The 12,682-nt window shown below is 33.4% G+C and overlaps 2 protein-coding genes across 2 annotated transcripts; one reads left to right on the forward strand and one right to left on the reverse strand.

Annotated features, from left to right (window-relative positions):
• Positions 1 to 2,774: 2,774 nt before the first annotated feature.
• Positions 2,775 to 5,448, reverse strand: LOC108210934 (probable 3-hydroxyisobutyrate dehydrogenase-like 1, mitochondrial). The gene is made up of 2 exons (XM_017382399.2): positions 4,362 to 5,448; positions 2,775 to 2,948 (listed from the first exon to the last, which is right to left on the reverse strand). The coding sequence occupies exon 1, from the start codon at positions 5,386 to 5,388 to the stop codon at positions 4,366 to 4,368; it is 1,023 nt and encodes a 340-aa protein (XP_017237888.1). The 5' UTR covers positions 5,389 to 5,448; the 3' UTR covers positions 2,775 to 2,948; positions 4,362 to 4,365.
• Positions 5,449 to 8,197: 2,749 nt separating this feature from the next.
• LOC108211872 (senescence/dehydration-associated protein At4g35985, chloroplastic) lies at positions 8,198 to 10,258 on the forward strand. Its single transcript, XM_017383580.2, has 5 exons — positions 8,198 to 9,025; positions 9,133 to 9,263; positions 9,374 to 9,540; positions 9,717 to 9,801; positions 9,880 to 10,258. The coding sequence occupies exons 1-5, from the start codon at positions 8,429 to 8,431 to the stop codon at positions 10,031 to 10,033; spliced, it is 1,134 nt and encodes a 377-aa protein (XP_017239069.1). The 5' UTR covers positions 8,198 to 8,428; the 3' UTR covers positions 10,034 to 10,258.
• The last annotated feature ends 2,424 nt before the right edge of the window (positions 10,259 to 12,682 follow it).

Below are 12,682 nucleotides of genomic sequence, written 5' to 3' on the forward strand. Positions count from 1 at the left end.
TCTTAAATTCTAAAAAAAAAAACACTCATCCATTGTCTACTCTCTCTGAAAACCAACATGTTCCTAAAGTCCTGACAAAAAAAAAAAAAAACATGTTCCTAAAGTAGCTAAAGTAGCTGTCTCTACTATCTGAGAGGCTCCATCGATTTTCACCGGTGAAATTCCTAAACTCTTTTATTTGATTTGTTTTCTTTAATAATTTTTTTAGTGAAAGATTTATATCTTTTTATAAGGATTTATTTTTTTAGATCTAAATCATTGTTGCTTTCGATTTACTTTTTCTTCGATTCAACCAGAGCTTATCGAATTCGAAAGTTAATCGTTTATCTTGCGATTTCGACTAATAGATTAAGTTTTTTATTTTCATTTGTTTTCAGTTTGTTTTTATTTCGGTCTTCAACTGAAAGTTACTTTCAGGTTGTTCTCCCTCTCCTTCGTGAGAGGTTTGTTTTCGCTTCTTTAGTAAGCGGTGGTCTTGATTTGATGACGAAATTCTATATGGAATCGCAATTTTGGTCGATAGCTCCATCTGGACTTATTGAGGAGGGTACTAGTAATTTAACGAGAATGCATGTAGTGAGTAGTTGTTGCATATTTCAAAATATCGTTTAGTGGTCTTTTCACGAGAATAGACCATGGCAATTTAATGTTTGTTCGACTCGATCATTGGTGTAGATGTCGTATGATTGTTTGTTCGACTCGATCATTGGTGTAGATGTTGTATGATTTTTTATTATTAGATTAACACCTCTGTTAAAAAAAACATTCAGCCTTTCTTATTTTATATCCAACATCGCTTCCATCTGTTTACACCGGTGGAAGGTCACAAATCAGTTATTTTCTTTGTTTTAATCTTATCTTTTCAATAATACTCCCCGTATAAGAATTTCTATGTTTCGAGATTGTATTGTTTATTTGATAAAATCTTTCCAGGGTGTTTTTTTCCCCCCAACTCAATTGTAAGTATCTCAAGCTGGTTGTGGTGAAGCTGATACATATGCATATAGTCTTCATAAAGACTAGATTAATCAGTGATATAATATACCTTATTTGTTCGATTTGATCAATTTTAAAACACCGTATGACTTTTCTGAATTGATTTTTTTTTTTCAATAAAAAAAGTAACTTATGATATTTTTCTCGGCAAAAGAACGATATAAAATTTGGAAGATCGGGAAATGGATGTCTAGAAGGAATGATGCCACTTAGGGGGTGAGAAAAACCGAACCAGAACCAAAAAACCAATTGGTCCTAATTTTCTGGAAATTCGATATATTCGGTCCAGGTCGAATAGACCGAAATAAATTTTAGTTCGGCTTGGTTCTTAAAACAATATTTCGGTCTGAACTGAATAGACCGAGTAGTTCAAACAATATATAATATATATTTATATTTATATAATTTATATCTTATATACTATAATAACAATATAGAATTTGTAATTTTAGTTAGTTTTATCTTTTGATGAAGTGTTGGTGATTAATAAATATTATATTTTTTCTCTCAAAAAACTAAATATTATATTTTTAAATAAGTCATAAAATTTAGCTTTATTTATTTTATTATTTTTATTTTAGTATTAATATTTCAGTTCTTTTGATCCATAATAAAATTTTAGTACGGTTCAATTTAGGGAGATTAAAATTTCGATTCTAGTTCTATTCAAAACCGAACCGACCGAATGCTCGTCAGTCCACCAACCTCTCTAACCAGCCGTGCGGCATTTACTGGATGAAGGGAGGAGAACGTCTGTATAAGCTGGTCAGGAATTCATTAAAGAATATAGACGTTTTTTATACTTGCTAAACTCATTTGCATATATTCTTAATAACAAAAAAATTGAGATAAATACATTATAATTTCAATATATCCTCATTCAACTTGTACGAGTGAAGTCTTATAATTCTGAAGTCTCCGAATTCAACTTCTTAAACATGTACATTCTTAATTATGAGAATTTTCAAACAAACCTGTTACAATGTCAAAATATCCAAATTCAACTTTTACAAGTGGTGTCTTGTAATTCAAAGGTCTCCAGGTTCGACTTCTACAAGTGAAGCTCCTTTGAAGATATTTTTCAAGATAAATCAAGTTTAACTACCGTTAGAATCCTCTCCAAATCCAAGTGAACGAAGGATGGATATTCAGTTTTCTTTTTAAAATGTAGTGAATAATTATTATGTTAATTTTGAGAAATTGTTGATGTTCTTGTTGAAATTATTTATTGAATGAAGCTTTGCTGAACAATGCGATGGGGCTGCTTGGCTTAATTAAAAAAAAAAGTACCTGTTACTTAAAATAAAGAAACGAATATTAAGTAATAAGTGAATTTAAGTTATAAATTACTATAATGTATTTGAATAATTTTACTTATAAGTCAATTAAGTGTCTGATAATTTAAATTTATAAATAAAAACATATATATTATAATACAAGGAACTTCATTAATATATAAATTTATTATATATTAATATTTAATTTAAAAATTTCATAATAAAATAAAAATTATTAAAAAGAATCTAAAAAATACTATAATTTCCGAATTTCATTCCTGACTTCAGAAGTCCAATTTAAGTGCTGCTTCTTTTGTCAAATCGAATACAAGAAACAAGAGCTATTTAACATGCGATCCGCGGAAAGTTGTATACTGGAACCGATAACATTCAAGTTTTTATCACAAATTCACATGACAAGATTTTTAACAAATATCTATCTACAAATGTTCAGAATTTAATAGAACCGACAAGACGTAAGATGATGAGTATTTCGTGCGATGAAACATAAACCTTTATAGAACATAACATATGATTTGAGATTCATATTTAGGTATCAAGCTGTAAAATGTGAAATATTTATCTAAATTAAGTTTGATTACCTGACAACATATTTGGCCTTGCCTCGAGCCATGTCGGTGTTACAGGCACAACACAATTTTCCGATCTAGGCATCTGCCAAAATAAATGTCGGACAAACAAGCAAATAACCTTCAAGTAAGCTTTCTATACTAAACACCATATAGCATGTGATAATATCTCAAATATAAACCCAACTACCCAAGGATGGCATGGAAAATCAAAATAATGAGGCAAGAGGGAGCTGACGTTTTCAGGCTTTAACCATAGTGTTTTAAATTAGCCCTAATGGGAGCAGACCATATCCCTCAGTTTTATACTGCTGAATAAAGAACCACAAGAAATTTGAGTTGTATGTTATGTTGGATTGACAGTACGACAAAGCAAATATTATCAGGCTGGACAGCTGGAAGATGATTTTTTCTTTTCTTGTTAATGTAATTATTTTATACATCATCATCCACGAAATATCCGAGAGAGAAAGAGAGGAATAAGCTCCAACTCTGAAGACCAAAGATAATAACTTAACTTCAACAATTGAGGATCAAGTGTCAAAGATGAATAGGAAGGAAGAGATGAGAATGGTGGAGAAAGTTTAAGAATTTTCCATCAAGAGGATAAATAAGAGAGGAAGGAAGAAACTTAAGTGCGCTAGTATATAGTAATTAATGCAGCTAAGAATACAATAGGATGAGATTATTGGTGACACATGTTAGATTAATGCTTCACGAGAAATCTAGGTGGCAAAAATATGAAGGAATGTCGCAACTGCAATGACCAGTCCTCAAAACCAGGCTGAAAACTGGGCTTAGTGTTAACAAATGCTAGGAGTTCTTTAAAACTACTAAAGGTCACCAAAACTAACACGCAAGTGTAGATTTAAATTCCATATTATGTAGTAAGCAAACAACTACTTAGGAGATTATATTCATCTTAATAAGTGGAAACGTATAAAACTAAAATGTTATAATGACTACAATCCTCATTTACTATATATTAGTATTTGGGAGTGAAAATAATTTTTTTAGACTTAACTCTGTTTATTGAGGCATTTTGATTGTTTACTTGTTCAGATGTCATGTTGCGTCGATGGATTGATATACGGATAGAAGTTGCTTGCAACAAGAAGTTGCAAGACCAACTATCACAGAAAATTAAAACTCTTGTCAATGTCAAAGAACATTTTGCAAACTAATTTGCCACTAGCATTTGGATTGTGTGCCGACTAGATCAGTTTCAGCAACTATGGTCAACACATCAAGAGGAACTTCAAGTCCGTCAGTCCGTCACAATAGTATAACACCACCAAAATATCCAATTAATTAACAAAGCAAATGCACACAACCAATAAGAAAAGGGCAAATTGCAGTAATGTACAGCAGAAAGTAGTTGTTTTCATATATGAAGAAGTAATAATGTTCAAATTGAAATCAAACACAGACGAAAACCACTTACTGAGGCTACAGAGCAACATAGTACAACACTTTAGTATAGGGAGTCGATTTTTACCCATCTAAGCCATTTCAGTTGAAGAAGCCACAGACTGAAGCGACACATTGTTAAGCCTCTCTAAGGCCAAAACCAAAGCTTGAGTACCCAAATCACCTTCCCCATGAGCTTGAAGTGAAACATAAAGCTGCTGTGCCAAAGCTAACCCCGGCAATGCAATACCCATGTTCTGACACTCCCTTAAGCAAATCCCCAAATCTTTAACAAAATGATTGACAAAAAACCCGGCCTCGAAATCCCTCTTTAAAATCCTATAGCCATATAATTCAAGCGATTTCGAACCAGCAGCACCAGTGGAAATGGCATTTATAAACAAAGATAAGTCCAGACCAGCCTTATGGGCAAACATCATTCCTTCAATCAATCCAACCATAGTAGACGCAATTGTAATTTGATTACCTAATTTCGCAAACTGGCCTTTTCCAGAAACACCCATATAATTAACTTTACCAAGAAGATTGAATAGAGGAGATAATGTATCTATCACCTTCTTATCGCCCCCTGCAAATATCGACAAACTCCCATTGCGGGCCCCACGGTCGCCGCCGGACACCGGAGCGTCGACGGAGAAGCACCCTTTCGCGGCGGCAGCATCGGCGATCTCCACGGCCAGAGAGGGGTCGGAGGTTGTCATATCGACGAGGATTCCCCCGGGATTTAAGCCGGAAAGAGCGCCGGAATTTGGGTGAAGGGTGACGTGGCGGACGTCGGAAGGGTAGCCGACGATGGAGAAAACGACGTCGGATTGAGAAGCGACGGAAGAGGGGGAGGCGGCCCACTTGGCGCCCAAATCGAGGAGGGGTTGGGCTTTGGATTGGGTGCGAGTGAAGACAGTGAGAGTGTAGCCGGCTTTGAGCAAGTGAGAGCACATGGAAAGGCCCATAACGCCTGTACCGATCCAGCCCAGACGGGTGTTGGATGGACTGCGTGGCTCGGCGGTGGTGATGCTCGACATGCTGCGGCGGAGATGTGTGGTGATTTTGGTAGTGAAGAAGATGGGTTTTGCACAAATTAACGAGCGACTCATTTCATGCCGCCTTTTGTTTTAACAACAATTATCCTCATCGTTCCTTTCGATACACAGACATAATTTTTTTTATAATCATTATCATTGGGTTAATATTATATAATTCAAATTTATGTTCACATGAAATATTGTTTCTACTGTATTGCATAAATTTATGATTTATAAGATGCATCTTTTTTTTCCTTTCAAAAAAAAAAAGATGCATTCACGTTATTTTATAAAAAAATTGAAAATAACATTTCTAACTATTTGACCAAAATATTTTAAAATTTGTGCTAAAAGGTTAAAACAAACAGATATTCAAAAACAAATGTAATACTTATTGAATAAAATTTGATATTTTATATGAAGTATCTTGTTAAATGTAAATAAATGTTTAATAATGTGAATGATCTCACAAAAATATGAGTGACTACACTGGACACATGTTTGTTGGTTGGATTAAAAATTAAACATATATAGGAAACAGAAAAATTAAAAAAAGAAGTGTATGATTACCGATTGGTGTATTTAAATAAAAAAATTACTGCATTTAGCAATCACGATGACTCATTTTTATTTACTTTTAAATATGAGTTTGGTTAACATGCGACAATGCATTAATTATTAACAATGAGAATTCGAATATCCATATTCATCGAGAAACTGCGAGACATTGCCTCTACATGACACCCCTAGAGACGCATTTTGAAATTTTCTTGAATTTTCATGCACACCAAAACTAATAAATGCATCTTTTCCCGAAGTCGGGGTTTGTTGCACGTATTAGCTCTAGAATTACTGCAATTATCTGAGTAGCAAATATCATCAAACAAACTATAACTGATTTAATGAGCTATTCTCATTTTCATAGTCTGAATTAGTTCATACTTACACATGCATAACTTAATATATGAGACAATCATATGACTACTGGCAGGATCAACCAAATAGCACTCCTTCAGGTCGAAGGCTAAACATGAGTAAGAATACATCAACCACATCATCAACAAAACAAAGTTTTCCACGTCCACAAAAATCCAATCTTCGGAGCAACCCCTTCATAGTTCCCAACATGTCATGAAGAAGAACGTCCTTTGCATAAACTGTATTAGGTCCCAGTTAAGACATAAATTAAGCTAGAATGGGGTTGAATAGCTTAATCTTTATTTAAAATTATAATTGTCTTTCAGAAATGTTTTTCAAGTTTTAAATATTTTTACCGAGTTGTTAAACAGTTATTTGTGCAAAAGTAAAGACAAGTAAGTACCATAAGTTCGATTTTATCCTAATTCGCGACGACGTAATCTCTGGTAAATATGCTCACCCCTGCATCCAGTCCCCAAACTCCTCTCTAGCCTCAAAATTTTTCAATATAAGAAAGATAAACTCCTTATAACTGTTGGTGAAGCCTTTATAATTTAACCTTATAAATATATATCTTGGTTCGTAATTACTTATGACAACCCTACAAAAAATGTAAAATCTTTACGTGACTTATCTTAGAATGTAACTCTCCGTTAGTTCTTCAAAGTCGATGTAAAGAAAAAAGAGAATGAGAAAGGACATAACAAGAGCAATGGGCGGCAAAATATGCATAAATTATTTTTCCAAAATTAAAGCAAAGTGATATTTTAAAGAGGCCATCTGAAGATCAACCCTCACTGGAAGATAAATGTTGGCCGATCAACTCTTATGTTGTGTTTGGTTGGGGTGAATTATTCCGGAAGGAATAGAATGAAGAATGAACTATATTATGGGTAATTGTTTACAAATTTCATTCCTTTCTCCATTCCATTCCTTATATTACGGGCTAGATATCATACTTTCCATTTGAGATGGAATGCTTCATTCGCTCCTACCCCAATTTCTTCTCAAATGTCATCATAGTAATTTTATCCTCGCTTACGTTTATTCCAAAACTTCCCTCCTATCTCTGTTAGTTCCAAGTAATTTTACTCATCTTATTTCATTCTCTCCAACCAAACACAACATTAACGGGAGACAAATGTTGGGCCTCGATCAGGAATGGGGAAAGGCTGACCAATACTAGCCCAACGAACAAGCAAATCAAAGTCACGTCCCTAGACTTAGTTAACAAACGGGATAAATATCAAGTTGGTGACTCGTTTCGTCCAAATGTATCAATTGAGTGACTGATTCCTAAATTGACTCAAATGAGCCACTCATTAGAAAAATTTGTATCAAAAATATCACTCTATCGTTAGTCGAAATTTTGAAAGTACTATATATTGAGTTTCGCACATTTTTTATGAATGGTATTACATCTAAATGAAAGATTCCGAGTTCTAGTATTTTAGATAATATTTTTAGATTTTTAAAAATTTATCTCCTATTTATTTTTATTTAAATCAAATAAAACAATCAAAAAATTAAAAATAAATAGTTGATAAAATTTTAAAAATCTAAAAATATTAGCAAAAATAGTAGGACTCAGAATCTTTCATTTGGATGTAATACCATTCATAAAAAATGTGTGAAACTCAATATATAATATTTTCAAAATTTCGACTAACGATAGAGTAATCTTTTTGATACAAATTTTTCTAATGAGTGTCTAATTTGAGTCAATTTGGAAATCAGTCACTCAATTGATACATTTGGACGAAACGAGTCACCAACTTGATATTTATCCCGTTAACAAACAAATGAAAGTCATGTGCCTGGACTTGGTATAAAAATATACGAGTATTACCTGAATATAAAAGGCAGAGGTGAAAGGATTGGAAATTAGGTACTTCCAGACCAACAAAACATTAACATCGTGAGATTATTAACTTTATTTTGTAAATGTGCGATCGGCACTTCTCTTAAGAAGAATATCTTTTTTCCGAATTTTTGTTTAGCCATCTTCGGTCATTTTTGTCGCCGAAAGTTGATGGCCTCACAAGAACCCATTGATGAAGAATAGCATAAAGGTTCATAAAGGTGGAATCAATTCTAACAAAACTTCCTGTCATCCATTTCATTTCTTGTTACACTCTTTACCTCCTGCAATTTATAAACATAAAAACTAACAAACTGAACACAAAGTTACACAATGAATTGTTTCAAGTCCAAAAAACCTTCCAATTCATTAGCTTCTCCTGAAAAACCTTCACCTACTATTGTAAATCAAGCAATGCAGAACACCGCAGAACTGAAAAATGTTAAGCACGAAGTTTTACTGCGTATCCCCGGATGCAAAGTCCACCTTATGGATGAAGGAGAAGCTTTAGAACTCTCACACGGGGACTTCACACTGTTCCGAATATCAGATGGCAACATATCCATCGCGACGACTATCAAAGTTGGTGATGATCTCCAATGGCCTCTGACTAAAGACGAACCAGTAGTGAAGCTTGATGCTTTTCACTACCTGTTTTCTTTGCCGATGCAAAATAGTAATCCTTTGAGCTACGGGGTCACTTTTTCGGACCAAACTGCTGGGAGTTTGAAATTGCTGGATACATTTTTGATTGAACATTCTTGCTTCTCTGCCTCAAGAGTATCTACTAGCCGAAACAAAGATGTTGACTGGAAAGAATTTGCTCCAAGAATAAACGACTACAATAGCGTTTTGGCCAGGGCGATTGCTGGAGGAACAGGTCAAATTGTCAGGGGAATTTTCATCCTCAGCAACGCTTATACTAACCAGGTTTTAAAGTCGTATATCAATTAATAGCAGAAATATTTTTTTGATAACTACTTAAGTGATCAATTTCCAATCGATGAAAATTTAGACTTGCTTGGACTGATAAACAGGTGCAGAAGGGAGGTGAAATGATCCAAACACGAGCGGTGGAGGGTACACATGGTGGAACCATCACTGAAAGTAAAGGCAACAAGAGTAATCCTGCAACCAGAAAGAGCAATGTCAATAAAAGTATCAAACGGTACTGTATACAATTATCTTCACAGGAGATTGTGTTAAGAAGTTGGACAAATTAATTGCTTAATTGAGCAGAGCTCCCTTTTTATTTTTTTAAATGCTTTATGTATGCAGAGTAAGAAAATTATCAAAGATGACAGAGAAGATGAGCAAATCTTTACTAGATGGCGTCGGGCTTGCTACTGGTTCTGTAATGGGACCCGTGATGCGATCTCAAGCAGGAAAGGGATTTCTTAACATGGTTCCCGGAGAAGTTCTCTTGGCTTCCCTTGATGCAGTCAGTAAGTAATCATGTACTGTCAAATACAATACACGATCCAATTAAGCTCTTAAATTACCATGCTAAGAAATTCACAATATCTAACTTCAACACTATGAAAAATATTTCTCCTGTAACTTGAGGCTTTATCAGAGCCAGTAAATTAATATTAGAATTTTGGTGTAATTGTCAATGCAGACAAAGTGTTAGATGCAGTTGAAGTTGCTGAAAAACAGACCATGTCTGCGACTTCTGGTGCGGCAACTAGGATGGTTAGTAACAGGTAAACTTCTTTGCTAAATGACTTATATATTGGTTTGCTTATTTGGTCTTGCTACTGAATAATTAGAAACTTGAATAGGTTCGGAGAAAGTGCAGGAGAGGCTACAGGAGATGTGTTGGCCACAGCAGGACATTGTGCAGGCACGGCATGGAATATATTCAAGATACGAAAGGCCATAAATCCTGCCTCCTCAGTTAGCTCTGGAATTCTCAAAAATGCGCCCAGAAAATAACGTGCTTCACTTCAATTTATAGAGCTTATGCAAGGAAGTAATTCTGTTGCATATTACACTCCTACAATTTGGCAGCACAATCTGAATTTCCTGGCAATGAAGATGTTCTTATTTTTATGTATCGTCGAAACTTGCATCATGATATATCGTGTAAAGTAGATCATAATAGATGCTTTATCTTCAATTACGGATGATTGGAAAGGAACAAAGAGAAGTTTTTTTTTTCTAGCTTGTCGACAAAATAATATGTTATTTCATTCAAATCATCGAATGGTTACTAGCATATAACGTACATTTAAATTTAAATTAATTTAATGCGTTGGAAAAGTAAAATGCAGATGATTTATACGTGGAGATGACCGGGCCTGATTAGGGATGCCCACGGGTCAATTTGGGCGGGTTACAAGTAAATTGGTAACCCAACCCAACTAGGTCAGTTTTATAAAATTATAACCCATTATAAATCTTATTAAATCGGGTTGGTTCGGTTTGATCAGGTTAATTATAAATTAGAATTTAGTGCAACATATATATGTATGTATTTGTTGATCACTTATAAAATAACTCAGGAGATAAAGAATCAAAATCACGTATAATTTAATTTAGTATGCAATTATACAAATGATCACAACATATGGACATCATAATACACTACAATTTAAACCATGTTATGATAATAAAACATCGTTATATTAATTATAATTCTTAATTTCAATATGTAACATATTAATATAAATTTTTTTTAAACTTTTAAGTAATTAGTAAACTAGTAGCATGACTCATTAGTGCATAATATATGTCTGATTGGAATAGGGTTAAAATTGTCAAAACCCTAACACAACCCATTTAATTCAATTTTTTTAATGTTTAACCCATTTGAAGTTCGGTTTAATAATATCGGATTGGGTCAGTTAAAAATAGGGGCGGGTTGGGTCGGTTTAATCGGTTTGGAGAAATTATGGGCACCTCTGACCTGATCTTGGAGAAATTTTCTCCAAATTTTTGGGAAACGGTTATATATTTTCAAATTTTATGAGACACTTATAATTTTATAAAATTTAATATGTTTGAGAAAATAACAAAAAAATATATTTTAAGTCGTGTTTCTTAGATTCGCACCCGATATGAGTAAAGAAGACTGAGGAACGAAATAATAGTCGGAGAAGGCAGTTAATTTTGGTGTTATGGAAGCAACACATACGGCTACAGATGATCCATGTTTATGAGAAAAACTAATCTTTCCCACTAGAGTTCATGTCTCATGCTATTATATAATTTAAAATTAATTAAATTTTTAATATTATTTTATTAACATTTTAATAATAATAAATTAAAATTTGATTAACTTATATTAACCGACTGATATATTTTCTTTGAAAAATTTAACTCTTATATATGATATTTTTTTTATATTGTAAATCGATAATATATATGATAAATATTTTTATTATTTATGTGTAAATGTTTTTATAATATTAATATTTGATAATGTTCTTTTTAATTAATTTTAAATTATAATTTTCGTATTTCATATATTTTGATTTGTAAGAAAGAACATATAGTTAAAAGGGGTTACACAATAGTTGACGTTTGTATTGAAGTAAAACACACCAAAGAGTTGTAAGACGGTTCGTGTTTGTTTTCGAATAATATATGTCATAATTAAGAAGAGCCATATCAGAGTCCGAGAATGACAGAATGGAGGTCCTGCCTTTGATTGCAACCATACATCCTTATTATACTATGGGTCGTTTGGACAAATTTTTAAGAGAGAAATAAAGAAGTTAATAAATTGTTTGAAAAAAAGTAAAAACTCTGAGAGAGAAGTTAGCATTCTCAGTTTCTTAAAATTGTTTCTGCTTATTTACAGAAACGGGTCAAAAAAAGTACCGGAAACAGCTTCTGCTTCTGCTCCCCAAACAACCCCTATATGTCAAACTCCCAACTTTTTCTCCCCCTCTCTCCTCATATCCTTGTCTGTGCGCATTTAAGCGATCATGTTCTAAAATATTGTTGATGGGCTATATCTTCATGTCCTATTCTCAAATCGAGGTCATTAGTCCCCAATTTGCGAGACTTTGGAGTGATTGTAAATGGATATAGTTTGAATACGTTGGCATTTCTGGTTGATGTAAATGGAGAGGAGGTAAACAGAATGCCGACGGAGACGTTGACAAAGCTGGAGTTGGTGGTGATGACGGAGATGTTATGGAAGATGGAGGAGGAGTTAGTGGTGAGGGGTTGTGGTTGTGGTTGTTTTTAGTTGATTTCATGGTTGCTTTTAGTTGAGTTCATGACTGCTTTTAGTTGATTTCATGTTTTGATATTGGTATCGGCCCACATAGATATTTTTAATTATATATATATATATATATATATATAGGCTCATGATCAAATAGAAACCACTCTTAAAATAAAAAATAGGAACCAGTTTTCCTACCACTATCTATAACTACGGGTATCACTAATTTATACTGCACTAATCACTATTTTTATACAGTATGTAAACAGTAATTTTTATTATCAAATTTGAGAAAATCTACTTATCTAAACTATTGATAATCGATTATAGATGATCAATTTCATCCGTAGAAAGGTTCTTGGCGGTAGGAAGCCGCAAGAGAAGTTGTATGATGATCGTAAGTAGTC

This window comes from Daucus carota, chromosome 3, assembly GCF_001625215.2.
Source record: "Daucus carota subsp. sativus chromosome 3, DH1 v3.0, whole genome shotgun sequence".
Classification (NCBI taxonomy): domain Eukaryota; kingdom Viridiplantae; phylum Streptophyta; class Magnoliopsida; order Apiales; family Apiaceae; genus Daucus; species Daucus carota.

What these genes read in the sequence shown, in the direction of transcription:
- LOC108210934 (XM_017382399.2), bottom strand. Translation starts at nt 5,388, where the DNA reads ATGAGTCGCTCGTTAATTTGTGCAAAACCCATCTTCTTCACTACCAAA.
- LOC108211872 (XM_017383580.2), top strand. Translation starts at nt 8,429, where the DNA reads ATGAATTGTTTCAAGTCCAAAAAACCTTCCAATTCATTAGCTTCTCCT. An exon ending in GTCAATAAAAGTATCAAACG is followed by an intron (nt 9,264 to 9,373) that starts GTACTGTATACA and finishes TTATGTATGCAG; the next exon opens with AGTAAGAAAATTATCAAAGA. An exon ending in ACTAGGATGGTTAGTAACAG is followed by an intron (nt 9,802 to 9,879) that starts GTAAACTTCTTT and finishes AAACTTGAATAG; the next exon opens with GTTCGGAGAAAGTGCAGGAG.